Consider the following 15,747-nt stretch of genomic DNA (forward strand, 5'->3'; position numbering starts at 1 on the left):
ACGGGGAGGGGCAAGGAAAGCCTGTTTGTTCTTCCAGCAGGTACATTCCCCTCTAAACCCCTGGGACTTACGTGCAAGCCCAGCCTACAACTGTGTGACCCCTGGCCTCAGCTTCCCTCTGTAAAATGCAAAGCTTACAGCCTGAGGTCCAAGATGCCCCTTCTTGGGAGCACCCAGCCTGTGCACAGCACCTTGCTCTTTTAGGGGCTCACCTTAAGAGGGAGGCCTGGGCAGGAAGTTCAGCAGGTAGCAGGGCCCTGGGTTATGGGTTAGAGAAGGCCATGTGAATGGAGACAAGGACGCTGCAGGAGTTAATCGCCTCCTATCCTAGACCGCCCCTCCTCCTCTCTGCTGTCCCTCCTGGGGCGGGGGGCGTCCCACCTAAATGCTGCCTTCCCCAAAGGGCCCATAGGGAAGTGCTGCAGGGGAACTTGATTCACTGACCAGTGCTGGTCTCAGTTCCTAAGAAATTATCCAACTGTCCGTCCCTGAGGGGGGCACCACCAGGGTCCTAATGTTCTAGACGGTTCCAGGAAATAGCATTTGGAGGAAGGGCTGCAGTGGCCTTCGTGGCTTGTCCTCTGGCAGGGGGCTTCTCTGGTCATCCTCCAGGCAGTGACTTCCTTAACGCTGGGTGGCCAGGGTCCTGGGCTTGTAGACAGGGACATCCTTGTCCCAGAGTGCAGGCTGCCCCTTAATAATGTCAGCTGCTTTCTCCGCAATCATGACCGTAGGGGCGTTCAGGTTGCCGCTGACCACGCTGGGCATGATGGCGGCATCGACGACCCTAAGGTTTTCCACCCCGAGGACCCTGGTCTGTGGATCCACCACAGCCATGGGGTCGGAGGGCTGGCCCATCTTACAGGTGCATGAGGGGTGGTATGCGCTGTCTGCTTTTGCCCGCACAAAGGCGTCAATCTCTCTGTCTGACTGCACGTGGCTTCCTGGCTGGAGCTCTTTCCCCCGGAATGGATCCAGGGCTTTCTGTGCAAAAATCTCTCTGGACAGCTTCACACACAGACGGAAGTCCTTAATGTCGGTTTCTGTCAAGGAGAAGACACAGCTAAGACACTTCCTTTCACTACGCTGGGTTCGCGGGAAGACGCACGGCATGGGAGGCTCAGGGAGCTGCCCGAGGGGCCAGAGGTAAAGGACGAGGACCGAGCTGCCACGATGCTTGTCACCTACCCATGGGCGGTTAGACCGCTACTGAGCGGAGTCCCATGAGGCTTAAATGCGCAGCATGCTAAACAGCCATGAGCCTGCCCCAGAGGCCCCAGGTTTAAACCAGGGCCTGACTTTTCTCATTTGTAAAATGGGGGTAAGAGTACGTGCCCTGCCCCATCACACCACGGCTGGGAGCGCCCAGGGGTCACACTGGGCCCAAAGGTGCCAGGTCAATTGGCCAAACCTGCCTGATGCAGAGCTCTCATTTTTGCTGCAGGCAAAGAGGCAAGCCAGGGACGTAACTCCCTCTTAAGGACGCTTGGGGCAACAGGAGGAAAGACACAACATAAGCTGCATGCAGAGCTGGCACGCACACCTCCCCGTGCCTTCTGTAGGTTGTTCTAAAAGCTGCAACTCTCTCCTGCTGTGTAAAGTGATGCCCTGGGGTCCCCGCCCCGCCCCGTGCGCAGGACACCACACAGCAGCATGTGGGAGTCTCCAGCCTAGGGTGATGGGGCGGGGGTGACTTGTGGTCCAGGGGTAAGACTCAGGGACACATACGAACCCATAGAGGGATCCCTTCACTCAGTGAATGGCCCAGGAAGCCCAGGCTGGGGCAGATGGAGGAGGCTGGTGAATTACCTGTGGACAAGTAGTTGGGTTGGATCACAGGGTGGTCCCAGGGGTTGGCACTTCTCAGTTTGAGCCAGCCCACACTCGTGGCCCGCATGGTCCCCACGTGCACCTGGAGGAACCGGAGACAACGGCAGGGGCCCCATCAATCCCACCGACTGAGGAGCTTAGAGAGGCCTGGGTGTCCTGCAGGATGGGACTACGTCCTAAGTCAGTTAAGAGCAGATAAATGTTTTAGCATCTGCATCTTAACGCACTTTTCTCGTGGTTAAGAGCTACCTCCGTGATTGCCCAGACAGAAGGAATCATTCCTTCCTCCTGGCTTTACTCCCAATCATCTAAAACTTCCAGGGGCTGGCAGTCTAGGGGCAGAGTCTGTCTATTTCTGGCACTCAGGACCTAGAACATCTGACCTGGGCCAGGTCAGGGTCTTACCTTCCCGTGTACCATGCAGACTCGTGCACTCCTCTCCCAGCACGGCCTAGGGGAGATTCTGCCCCCTCCTCCACGGCCCCTCTCCCCACATAGACACGCTGAGCAGCTGGAGGGCAGGGGACAGGCTGCTGTGCCCACCACCCTGAGGGCCCTGGGCAGTGGGAGAACATCTTCCCTTATGGAATGGTGAGAAACAAGGGCCCTGTGGGGCTGAGACGCCTGCTCACCTGGTAAGCGTCCTGCTGGGTGGGGACTCGCCCGTGGTCAATCACTTGGGACGGCAGGAAATGGAACTGGATGTCTGGGTGGGGGACGCCAGGCTGGCTCCGGATGAACCCACCTGTTTCTAGATGGGAGGTGGTACCATCCCCTAAGGACCGAAAGAGGACACGTGTGATGGTTAATTTTATGTGTCAACTTGGTTCCCAGTGTTTGGCCAACACTAGTCTAGTCGATGTTCACAATGTAAACTATACTGTAATTACCTTCCATAATGTAATCTAAAGTGACATAATCAATGGATCAATTGAAAGGGGAATTCCTTAGGGTGTGGTCTGTCTCCAGACCATAAAGTAGATATTTTGGCAGAACCTGATCTCTCTTTACTCTGCATTCTTCTGCTGCCTCATCTACAGACCTCGGGATGTAAGCCTGCAGGGGTCTCCAGTCTGTCACCTGACCCACTGATTTTGTACTTGCCAGCCCCTCATTATCACATGAGCCAATTCCTTGAAGTCAATCTCTCTCTCCCTCTCCTCCCCGCCCCACCACTGCCGCCCCAGTGGTGCAGTGGCTAAGAGCTCAATTTGCTAACCAAAAGGTCAGCAGTTCTCCTCTGTCCTATAGGGTTGCTATGAGTCAGAATCAACTTGATGGCAACGTGTTTGGTTTTTTGTTTGGTTTTATATATATATATAAACCAAAACCAAACCCGTTGCCGTCAAGTAGATTCCAACTCATAGCGACCCTTAGATGGCAGGAAGAGGATAAACCCACCTATTTCTTTTTATATAGTATGTATAAATCTATAGATACAGATATATATAGAGTGTGTGTGTGAGTATGGGAGAGATACCTCACTGGTTCCTTTTATCTAGAGAATCCTAAGACAACAGGGCAGAAGAGAAAGTTGGGGTGAGTAGGGTGGGATCAAACGTTCCTGATTTTCCTCCTCTTCCTGTGCTCTGTTCTGGTGCTTGGACCTAAGCCCTCTTCTCAGTCTGTCCTCTTTCCTCCAGCTGGGTTTACCCAGCACCAGGGCTTTACGTATCAGTGACGTGCCACGTGCATGTCATCAGCTGTGCCCTTGACCGAGACCTGGGCACTGGACGGCCATCCTAAACCTAACGTGGTCCAACTCCATGCCTCATGAGCCTCTACCCCCAACTGTTCCTCTGACACATGGGCTAAAGCCAGAAACTTGAGATGCCCTGACTCCTCCCTCTTCCTCTTCACCTACCCCTACCATCTGAACCATCAGAAAGTCTCATCAACTTCAGCTTAAAAATCTACCTTGAATCCATCTATTTGTCATTACCATCTGTCTTAGTCATCTAGTGCTGCTATAACAGAAATGCCACAAGTGGATGGCTTTAACCAAGAGAAATTTACTCTCTCACAGTCTGAATTCAGGGTGCCAGCTCCAGGGGAAGGCCTTCTTTATCTGTCAGCTCTGGGGGAAGGTCCGTGTCATCAGTCCTCCCTTGATCTAGGAGCTTCTCAGTGCAGGGACCAAGGGTCCAAAGGACACGCTCACTCCCAGCTCATTTCTTGGTGGTATGAGTCCCCATGTCTCTGCTCATTTCTCTCTTTTATATCTCAAAAGAGATTGACTTAAGACACAACCTAATCTTGCAGATTGAGTCCTGCCTCATTAACATAACTTCTGCCTAACCCACCTTATTAACATCATAGAGGTGGGATTGACAACACAGGAAAATCACATCAGATGACAAAATGGTGGACAATCACACAGTACTGGGAATCATGGCCTAGCCAATTTGACACACATTTTGGGGGGACACAATTCAATCCATAACACCATCTCACCCCTACCTCAGTCCAAGCCCAGGTCACTTCTTAATTGGTGACTCCAGTCACCTCCTTGGTGGTCTCCCAGCCCATCTCTGGTCCTTCCTGCAGCCCACTCTTCACACACAGCTAGCCCTGCACCACTGGGCTCCCAGCCTCCCACCACTGCCTCCTTCAGCCTCCCTGGAACAACAAACTAGCTCCTCACATAACACAAAATGCCTACCTCCAGGGCCTTTGTACATATTCTTCCTCCTGTTCAGATCCCCTCCCCTCTGATTTAGGTAGCATTCTGGATGTTTCCTTCGCTGCACTTAAAACATAGCAGGTTTTAAATTGTGTTCGTGTCCTTGGTTTCCTTCTATTTTTTCTACTAGAGTATAAACTTCCTCCTGTGGATTGAATTGTGTCTCCCAAAAAGATAGGCTCAAGTCCTAACACCTGGTGCCCATGAACATGACCTTGTTTGGAAACAGTGTCTCTGCATATGTGATTAGTTAAGTTAGCATGAGGTAGGTCCTCGTCCAATCTGAGTGGTGTCCTATAAAATAGAAGACACACGGAGAGATGGAGACGGGGAGGATGGCACCCGAAGATGCGTCTACAAGCCAAGGAATGCCTGCGGCTACCAGATGCTGGGAGAGACAAGAAAGGATCCTCCTCTAGAGACTTCAGAGAGAGCATGGCCCTGCTGACACCCTAAATTTGGACTTCTAGCCTCCAGAACTGTGAGACAATCCACTTCGGTTCTTACAAGTCCTTATAAGGTGCTTTGTTATGGCAGCCCTAGGGACCTTACCTTGTTGGCTCTTCCCATCCCTAGTACAGTACACAGCACACAGTAGGTGTGCAAGAAATACATACTGAATCAATGAACAGTATTTCAAAGCCCCATTTCCTGGCCAAGGCAGTGCTCAGAGATTCAGCTCGAAAACAAGCTGAAAATGCTGAACAGTGGATGCTGATTCTGTAGTCCAGCACCAGTGGCATTGCCTCTGTGCTCCTTTTCCTGGCTCTGTGGACCCCAGACTGTTTCCAGGCACAAGGCCATCCTGTGCATCTGTAAGGAAGAGCACACCTAAGCCCTGAGGAGCCTCTCCCTGGGCAGCGTGTTACCACATGTGGTCCTCACACCAGCCCGGTGGGCAGGAACTGTGCGTCGCCATTCTGCAGAGGGGTAAACAGGCCAAGAGAGTGGGGGTAAATGGCATAGCTCAGCTTAGAACCCAGCAACCTGAGGACTGAGCCCTTGCTCAGAGACGGTCTCTACCATGCTCACTACGAGCTTGCCCACCTGTGAACTTCCAGAGCCACTCCAGGCCGATCTGGACCTTCCGCATGGGCTTCTGTGCTGAGTGGAGGGTGATGGGGTGGGTACATGCCTGCTGAATGTATATTTCCAGGTGGTCTTGGAGGTTCTGGCCAACTCCTGAAATGGGAGGGGGTGGTTAGGAAACATGGCTACCCAGGAGGGCTTAGCTGGCTTCTCAACATCCCCCTGGTTTTGAGAAACTCTCCCCCACCACTTAGCCAGCCAGACAGCTCCTGCTTACTCCCTGGGCCTCGGCTGCCAAAGCCAGTCGCTCACTCCTGGGGCAGCACCTGGAAGCATCCAGGTGTCCTCCGTCAGCCCCTGCTGTGAGGGCAGGGCCACCCCTGCAGCAGGCACCACTGCGTGAGCAGTCCTTGACTGTCTGGCTGCCACATGGACAGCAGCCCTCCCCACCCCCAGCCTGGGAAGGGGGATGTGGGCCCCAATGTGTTATGAGCACCCTGTGTGAGCTCATCCGAGCTTGGGGTTGCTGGGCTGGTCGACATCATTGACTAGCATAGACCTCTTATTGACGGAGCCCACAAGCAAAAAGGCCCAGCCCGCAAGAGGGCCGAAGCCAGACACTCGAGGGCATCAAAGACAGTTTATAAGTTGATTGTTGGCCTGGAAGAATTGTCTCAGTGTGAAAAGCAGCCTCTGGGGCACTGAGGTGGCCTCTTTAATGCTCAGGGCTGCTGGTGAGTCCTGTGGAGCAGGGTGTGGACCCTTCTCACCACAGAGCTGCCCTGGGAACACGCCTGAGCCAGCCTGGGGATCCTCTCCTCTAAGTGGGGTATGGTGGATGGGGAGGGGAGGACGGAAACAACATGAAGACTCAGGCCCCCAGGGGGACAATGTCCAGGGAGGCTCTTGGGGAAAATGTGACAGTCCCAGGGAGAACGCTTGTTTGTTCCCCACCCCATGCTAACAGAATAAAAGCAAACACTTTATTTAGCAGGCCCAGCTAAATCCTCTAAGTAGAGGCGCTCTGTGGAGCAGTGAGGAAGGAGCTGACCTGGAAGGTGGCACACCACAGGGAGGCCCAGTTTCCTGAGGTCATCTGCGTTCCCGATGCCCGAAAGCATGAGCAGCTGTGGTGAGTTGATGGCGCCTCCACTCAGAATCACCTCCCTGCTGGCATAAGCCTGGGAGGGCAGAGCAGGCAGCCAGGTCACCGGGTGGGGAGGGGACGCACGCGTTCACACTGCCCTTCCTGAAAAGCCAGCCGTTCTCTAGTTCACGGAGCAGAGACAAGCTCTAGCCAGACAGAACCACAGGAAGGCGGCCTTGTGATGAAGGACAGCAGCAACACATGGCCCAAGTGGCGGTTGGGAATGCCACCACTGGTGCTGAGATCCTGGCTCACAAGTCCCAGTACTGAGGATGAGGACACTCACTGTACGACTATTTGAGAGTGACCCGCCTGCGCAGCTACGGAGTGTGATCCTATTTAAGGTGCAGTATATATTCTAATATACTCTGCAACAGCCAGATAATAAAGCTGGTCTTCAGAACACGATTGCTGAGCTTAACCGCGACCGATGGAAACAGGCACTCAAATGAGCGGTTTCAGTAAAGAAAGCAGAGCCCGATCTACCCGTGGTGATACAAAACCATCCCGACGTACTGTCACATGGAAAACAGCCATGACACAGAAATGCAGACTATGATTTCTGCTAGGCCAAAGTCATGAAGAGGCGTGGATGGGCACTGGGGCACTGCTGTAGGGCGGGGAGTGGCAGACAGAGGCTCGCAGGGGACACTCACACCAGGTCACTATGGGCAGGTGTCTGGACTGGGGGCCTCCTGACCTCCAGCAGCCCACGGTCTCCAGCGAGGCTCTGGGATAGCTTAGCACATCACTGCTGCCAGCTGCTCCCTTCTCGTCATGGGGATGAGGCACAGGGCTGACAGGGACCAAAGCCTGCATCTGGGGAGGGGGATGAGGCTTCTGCCCACACTGAGCATGACCACCGGGGCCACCGCCTACTCCTTTCTTGGTGTCTGAGCTGCCACCCCCTACCCCCCGAGCTGTAACTTGCTTACCCTGTGGCTCTGGCCGTTCTTGACATACTCCACACCCACTGCCCGGGTGCCTTCAAACAGCACCCTGTTCACAACCGTCTGGACCTCGGCCTTCAGGTTGGGGCGGCTCAGTGCTGGGTGCAGGTAGGCGCAGGCTGTACTCCAGCGCTTGCCTACAGGACAGAACAAAGAGATCAGGTGCAACCACCTCCCCATTCCCCTGGCACCTGAGGCAGAAGGAAGGGGAAAGGGGGCTGGAAAAAGAGGGAGCTTGACCTTCCCCGACATGCAAGCCTTGGCTTCAAAGTGAGGCCAAAAGACCCTGCCCAGCTGCAGTCCGTATCTGTCCGGGGTCACCTGGACGCAGTTAGGAAAACATCCTTCATCCGTGACAGGACCGCACGGAGGAGGCCAGAAGCAGCTGACCAAAGGGGGCGAGAACCTGGAAGAGGCAGCAGGAGTCTTGAGTTGACCCTGGCCTTGCCTCTGTCCTGCTGTGAGCATAGCCCTTCACTGCTCTGTGCCTTGGTTTCCCCATCTGTAACAGGGACAGGGCTTGAGTGGGGAAAAGAGAAGCCAGGGACCTGGAGAAAGAGGGCTATGTGGTCCTTGCTACTTGTCTGTGCCTCATTTACCCCATCTATAGGTCTCTGGACTTTGGGCTCTCTGGCCAAAGAGTGGACTCTCCATTATCCACACCAACAGGGGCTAAAGGCTCCAAGGTGTCACCACCCCAGGTTGTTTCTCATTGGCTTGGGGTTGTACTCTGTGGCCTGTAGGAGGTACCATACGTCACGTCCCCTCCACCTAATACCGGCACCATTTTGTCCACACCTACCCACCATGATAGGATGGAACCAGGGAGATCTGGGTAGGGAGCAAGTATACGCTACCTTCGTGGATGGTCATGTCCATCCAGCCGAAGCCTTCCTGCTGGAAGCCGTTCATGTCCTCAGTGAAGGGGTAGCCGGCCTGCTGTGCTGCCTCCAGGAAGGCCTGGTGCAGTGGGTGGTTGGTCTTGCCCCGGGTCACACGCAGGGGGCCTTCGCCACCACGGTACGTGCTGGCACCCAGCTCGTGGCCCTGCGCCTTGCGGAAGTAGGGCAGGCAGTGCGCATAGTCCCAGTCCACAGCGCCCTGACGGTGCCAGCGGTCATAGTCCTCGGCGTGCCCGCGGATATAGACCATGGCGTTGAGCGATGAGGAGCCGCCCCAGACTCGGCCACGCGGCCAGTATAGCACACGGCCGTCCAGGCCTGGCTGTGGCTCTGTGTGGTAGTACCAGTTGTACCTGTCATCGCACAGGTTGGCCACAAGGGCTGCAGGCATGTGGATCTTCCACAGGAGTCGCTTGCTGCCTGCGTACACATCCTTGGGCCCGGCCTCCAGCAGCAACACATGCTCCTTGGGGTCCTCCGAGAGCCGTCCAGCCAGCACACAGCCTGCTGAGCCTGCACCCACCACCACATAGCTGTACTCATTCCCACTCCTGGAGCCCACACTGGCCAGAGCACGGACTCCCTGTGCCAGGGCTCCGTGTGGGCCAGTGCATCCTCGCCTCCAGCCTTGAAGGATGCACCACATGCTTCCAGCCCCAAGTTCTCTTACATCCAACGAGGGTAATGGAATGATTCACTTTTCCTAAAATAGGAAAAAGGGCTTTAAAAGTCTTAGCTCAGCATAACATATAGAATCAGCCCAGAGCAGGACAGTCATACTGGTGCAACAAAGGTCTGCTGCACACTTGCCAGTGCCTGCCCAGGGCTGGGTGAAGCAGGCCCTGCCTGTGTGGTCCCCGCCCTGGGGAACTAGAAGGAGGCAGATGTATAAGCAGGAGTTTCAGTACTATAAGATGTTCGCCAGACAGATAAGCCCAGGGCTGGGGAAGCAGGAGAGAGGCTCCTCCCCAAACCTGAGGGATCCCTAAAAAGGCTTCCCTATGACATCTATGTGTGAACCTGGGCAGGAGTCAACCTACAAGGAGGGCAGGACTGGGCTTTCCAGGCAGAGAAAGAAGGCAGGGCATTTGTACTCTCTCATTCACTCATCCATTCAAGACAGTTGTTGAGCGCCTACCACGTGCTGTTTTCATCTCTGGCAACACACTAGAGAACAAGACATCTTCCCTGGGAGAACTGATGGTCTAGGGGCAGGGGAGATGGACAAGACTTGAATAAGGAACTGAAGGACTGTCAGGGTGAGACATGAGACTGCAGAGATCAAAGGCTTTGATGTAAGGGCCATGAGAGTACTAGAGAAATTTTAAGCAAGGAATGGGGTCACAGCTACAGTCTTCAAAGATCACTCTGTAAAATGCTACAGTTTAACAAAATATGCCAATAGCTTCTGGAGGGTCCTTCCCCAACAAGGTTCAAATCAATCCCAATATGCTTAGTGCACAAAGGTGGAGAGGAACCAGGGTATCCTACCAAGACCCCCACTGATACAAGAACATCTGGAAAAGCCCCACTCATGAGGCTTAGGCACATGGGGCCTGCCCAAGACTGAGGCTGAAACAGGAGAACTGAGAAACCCCAAGAAAACTCTGATAAATCTCCTCAGCTCTGTAGGAGCCTTGTACAAATTAACAAGCAACAGGAGCAGCCTACCATTTGAGGCAGGGTAAGAGTGGGGAGGAAGAACCCCTCCTCTGTGGCACAGGCAGAGGAGAAAGATGTAGCAGAGCCTTCTGAAACCACGTCTCGTGCAGGAACACTGAAAAAAAACCTTCATCACTCCAGGCCCCACAGGTTGCAGCAGCACACCACTGGAGGAATTTGAAGCCTGTGGTGCACTAAAGAAAGTATACCAACATCAAAACCCAAACTCAGCTGAACTCCTGACTAGACTGACTCAATGCGCCACAATAATGACCTGACAGAATAAAAGACATGCCCTTTTCCAGGTATAAACACTATTCACCTCAGTCTCTACTATCCTGTTACGCACAAGGTCCAGCATTCAATAAAAAATTAGAAGACACACAAAAAAGCAAGAAAAATTAATTACTGTCGAGATAAAGCAGTCAACAGAACCAGACCAAGAGATAACCTACCCACATATAGTACAGAACCACATATAGAACCATAAAAGACTTTAAAATAATCAAGATTAATATTTCAAGATCTAGTGGAAAAGGTGGACATGTTGAACAGACAAGCAATTTCAGCAAAAAGTTGGAAATGATAAAAGTTACACAGAAATGCAAGATTAAAAACAATATTGGAGGTGAATAATTCATTTCACTAACCTATCAACAGACGGGATACAGTAGAGAAAAGAATCAGTGAAAGTAAACATTAGGTCAATAGAAATTATCAAAACTGAAATAAAAAGAGAAGAAAGAAGGAGACAGAGACACATCAATAGCACACATCAATCAACCAAAAGCTTTGGGACAATATCAAACTATCTAAAGGACATATAATTGGAGGAAAGAGAGAACAGGGGAGAAGAAATAATTTTAAGAGATAACTGCTGAGAATTTTCCAAAAGTAATGCAAGACAAAACATCACAGATTCAAGAAGTTTGGAGCATCACAGGCAGGATTAATACAATGAGAAATACATGTTGGTACATGAAAGTGCTGAAACCTCATGATAAAGAGAAAATCATGATGGCAGCCAGACAAAAAAGAAATATACAGATGAACACATATAAGAGTGACAACAAACTTCTTGTGAGGAAGCATGCAATCCAGAAGATAAAGGAGTGATGACTTTAAAGTACTGAAAGGAGAAAAGAAAAAAAAAAAAAAAACCTGTAAGCCTAGAATTCTCTATACTCAGTGACTGTATCTTTCAGAAATGAAGGAGAAATAAAGACATCTTCCAAGAAACAAAAGCTGAGAGAATTTACTGCCAGCAGATCTGCACTTCAAGATACATTGAAGTTGTGCAGGCAAAAGAGTATAATATGACATAGAAACTTTAATCTACACAAAGAAATGAGAAGCAGTGGAAATGGTAAAAATTGTAGTTGTATTAGTTTCCTATGGCTGCTGTAACAAATTTCACAAACTTGGTGGCTTAAAACACAAATTTATTCTCCTACAGTTCTGGAGGCCAGAATCTTCTGAGCTAACATGAAGGTATCAGCAGGGCTGGTGCCTTCTGGGGGCCCTAGTTTCCTTGCCTTCTCTAGCTTCTGTAGGATCCCTGCATTCCTTGGCTCATGATCTTTTCCTTCCATCACTCCAATCACTTGCTCTGTCATCACATCTCCTACTTCTCCCATAGTAGCTCCCTCTACCTCCCTCTTATAAAGACACATGTGATTACATCATTGGACCCACCTGGATAAACCAGGCTACTCTCCCCACCTCAAGATACTTAAGTTAATTACATCTGTAAAGTCCCTTTTTCCATGTAAGGTAACAGATTCATAGGGTCTGGGGATTAGGACATAGACATTATGGGGGAGTCATTTAGCTTACCACAGTAGGTAAACAGACTTTTTTCTTATTTTTAATTTCTTTAAAATATAATTGACTGTCTATAGTAAAATATAGGCTTTATAATATATGTAGCATTAAAGTGTATTACAATAACAAAAGATGGGAGAGAGAAAACAAGTATACGTTTTTAAGATTACACCGTACATGAAGTGGTATAATATTATTCAAAGGTATTCTGTGAAAAACCAAAGATCTGTATTGTAAATCCTAGTAAAATGATTAAAAATTAAATAAAACAGTTGTAGCTAATAAGCCAACAGGTAGAGATAAAATAATCAAAAGATGTAGAAGAAACTAAGAAGAGATGGGATAGAGAACAAACAGCAGGCTGGTAGATTTAAATGCAATCATTATCAATAAATATATTAAATGTAAATAGTCTAAATACTCTAATTAAAAGGCAGAGATTGTCAGATAAGCTTTTTTAAAAAAGCAAGACATGCTGGCTACAAAAAAAATTTAAAGACAGGTAAAAATAAGAATGGAAAAAAGATAAACCACATAAACACTAAACGAAAGAGAGTTGGAGTGGCTGTATTATTATCAGACATCATAGACTTCAGAATAAGGAATACTGCCAAATTTGAGAGACATTTCAAAATGATAAAGGGGTTAATTTATCTAGAAGACATAATAATTCTAAATATGTCTGTGCCTAATAACAGAGCTTGAAAATTCATGAAGCAAAAATTGATAGAACTGAAAGGAAAAGTACAGTAGTCCCTCCTTATCTGTGGGAGATACGTTCCAAGACCCCCTGCAGATACCTAAAACGGCAGATAGTACTGAACCCTATATATACTGTTTTGTCCTATACATACATACCTATGATAAAGTTTAATTTATAAATTAGGTACAGTAAGATTAACAATAAGTAATAATAAAATAGAACAATTACAACACTATACTGTAATAAAAGTTATGTGAATGTGGTCGACAAAGTGGGATGGTGTGAGATTTCATCATGCTACTCAATTAACATTTTCAGACCGTGGTTGACGTGGATAACTGAAACCATCGACATCAAAATTGCAGATAAGGGGAGGGGCCTACTGTAGATAAGGGAGCCCTGGTGGTGAAGTGGTTAAGAGACTGGCTGCTAACCAAAAGGTCAGCAGTTCAAATACACTGCCTTGGAAACCCTATGGGGTAGTTCTACTCTGTCCTACAGTCCTTATACGTCAGAATCGACTTGATGGAAGTGGGTTTGGTTTTTTGTCTTGGTTACTGTAGATAAATTCACAATTACACTTGGAGACCTCAGCACTCCCCTCTCAGTAACAGATGAATAAGTAGACACAAAATCAGTAAGGATACAGAATACTTGAACAACATTATGACCTAACTGACCTCATTAACATTTACTGAACACTCCACCCAGACGACAGAATAAATGTTCTTTGCAGGCGCACATAGATCATTCACCAAGACAGACCTTATTCTGGGCCATAACAGAAATGTGAGCAAATATAAAAGGACTAAAATGATACAAAGTATGTTCTCTCACCACAAAATAATTGATTTAGAAATCAATACTAATAAGACATCTGCTAGCTAGAATAATGAGGTAAGAGATAAAATGTATCCAAATTGGAAAGGAGAAAAGTAAAACTTGCTCTATTCACAGATGACATTATCCTATATATAGAAAATGAATGCTATGATATGGATTAACCTATAAAACATTCTGCTAAGTGGAATGAGTCAGACACAAAAGGACAAACATGGTATTATTCCACTTATATGAAATACCTAGAATAGGCAAATGCATACACACACAAGTTTACTGCTGTTACCAGGGGCTAAAGTGGGGACATTCTTGCTTAAGTTTTTGTTCTGGGTAATGAAAAACTTAGAAATAGTGGTGAGAGTTGCACAATATGATCAACGTGATTAATGTTGCCAAATTGTACACTTAGAGATGGCTGAAATGGAAAAAAATGGTATTTGGAAAATCCACCAAACATTAGGACATTAAACAACACACTTCTAAATAAACCATGAGTAACAGAAGAAATCACAACAGAAATTAGCAAATTTATGAACTGAATGAAAATGAAATATAACATTAAAATTTGTGGGGTCCAACTAAAGCAGTTCAGTGAGGGAAATTTATCAGGAAAAGTTAGATCTCAATTGATAATCTACACTTTCACCTTAAGTAACCATAAAAAAGGAGAAAATTAATCTCAAAGTAATCAGATGAAAGGAAATAATAAATATAACAGCAGAAATAAGTAATTTTTTAAATTTAAACAAAAAAACAATTAAACCAAAAGGTAGTTATTTAAAACAACCAATACAATTAGTAAACCTCTAGCCAGACAGATGAAGAAAAGAACAAAGATTACACAAATTACCAACATCAGCAATGACAGCGGGGACATCATTACTTATCCTACAGACATTAAATGGATAGTAAAGGAACATTATAAGAATTTTATGCCAATAAATTTGATAATTAAGGTGATATGGATAAAGTTCTTGAGAGAGAGAGTATCAAAGCTCATGTAAGAACTAGATAACTTCATCAAAACAGTCTGGTCTTGGTATAATGATAGATATACAAACCAATGGAATAGAACTGAAAGTCCAGAAATAACTGTATAAATCTATGGTCAGTTGATTGCAGACAAAAGTACTAAGTCTATTCAATGGTGAAAGAATACTCTCTTTAATAAATGGTGCTGGAACAACTGGATTTCCACATGCAAAAGAATGAAGTTGGACTCATACCACATACCATATAAGAAAATTAACTCATAATGGACCAAGGACCTAAATGTAAGAATGAAAACTATAAATCTCTTAGAAGAAAACATAGGGGTAAGCTTCAGGACCTTGTTTTTAACAACACATTCTTAGACATGACACAAAAAGCATCAGCAACAAAAGCCAAGATTGATAAACTTGACTGCTTCAAAATTAAAAACTTATGTGCATCATAGGACTTTAACAATAAAGAGACAACCTACACAATGGGATAATATTTGGGGGAACCGTATGTCTGATAAGGGTTTAATAATCCAGAATATATAAAAGAACTCCAACTTAACAATAAAAAGACAAACAATCCAATCAAAAACTGGGTACAAGACTTCAACAGACATTTCACCAAAAAAAGATATACAAATAAAATAGCCAATAAGCACATGAAAAAATGCTCAACTTCATTAGTCATTAGAGAGCTGGCAATCTGTAAAAATGGAGTAGGGGTGGCGTCTGACCTCCTCTAACTTCACAAGGGGGAAGGAGAATCAACAGCCCAAGGCTGATTCCTATGAGGTGGAGGTCAGACGTGCCTCCTCCCTCTGCCATCTTTACCAGTTCTGACACCAACTGTCCCTCACACTGCACTCTCTGCTTCTCTTCTGGGTTTGATAATTCATTGCAATGGCCACACAGAACTCACAGCACCATTATGGGGTTTATTAGGGAAGTAACAGGTTATAATTCAGGTTCAGGAACGCTCAGAATACAGTTCTTCCATCAGGACAGCCTCTTCTCAGCTGTGCCCATGGGCACACCTCCCTCTGGCCCTTCAGCCTCTGTCCTGCTTGCACAAGTGTTACAAAGCTCTTTTAGCTCTGCCGAGAAGTACCCCAAGGCACTGTACTCCACCAGCAAGCCTCGGCCTGAAGGCACTCAGCTCTAGCTCTGTGGGTTAGCAAACCTAGCTCCACCAAG

General features: G+C 48.0%; 1 protein-coding gene across 1 annotated transcript; it reads right to left on the reverse strand.

The window, feature by feature from the left end:
- Positions 1-624: 624 nt before the first annotated feature.
- On the reverse strand, positions 625-9,187 carry CHDH (choline dehydrogenase). Its single transcript, XM_004368624.2, has 7 exons — positions 8,497-9,187; positions 7,625-7,776; positions 6,594-6,723; positions 5,561-5,695; positions 2,463-2,605; positions 1,810-1,912; positions 625-1,043 (listed from the first exon to the last, which is right to left on the reverse strand). The coding sequence occupies exons 1-7, from the start codon at positions 9,185-9,187 to the stop codon at positions 625-627; spliced, it is 1,773 nt and encodes a 590-aa protein (XP_004368681.1).
- Between the last annotated feature and the right edge of the window lie 6,560 nt (positions 9,188-15,747).

This window comes from Trichechus manatus, unplaced genomic scaffold (genome assembly GCF_000243295.1).
Source record: "Trichechus manatus latirostris isolate Lorelei unplaced genomic scaffold, TriManLat1.0 scaffold00001, whole genome shotgun sequence".
Classification (NCBI taxonomy): Eukaryota; Metazoa; Chordata; class Mammalia; order Sirenia; family Trichechidae; genus Trichechus; species Trichechus manatus.

Excerpts from the sequence above, each read along its gene's own strand:
- CHDH (XM_004368624.2), bottom strand. The coding sequence starts at position 9,187 with ATGTGGTGCATCCTTCAAGGCTGGAGGCGAGGATGCACTGGCCCACAC. Across the intron at positions 5,696-6,593 it reads TGTGGTGTGCCACCTTCCAG|GAGTTGGCCAGAACCTCCAA; the intron begins GTCAGCTCCTTC and ends CTCCCATTTCAG. Across the intron at positions 2,606-5,560 it reads GTGGCTCTGGAAGTTCACAG|GGGATGGTACCACCTCCCAT; the intron begins GTGGGCAAGCTC and ends TTCGGTCCTTAG.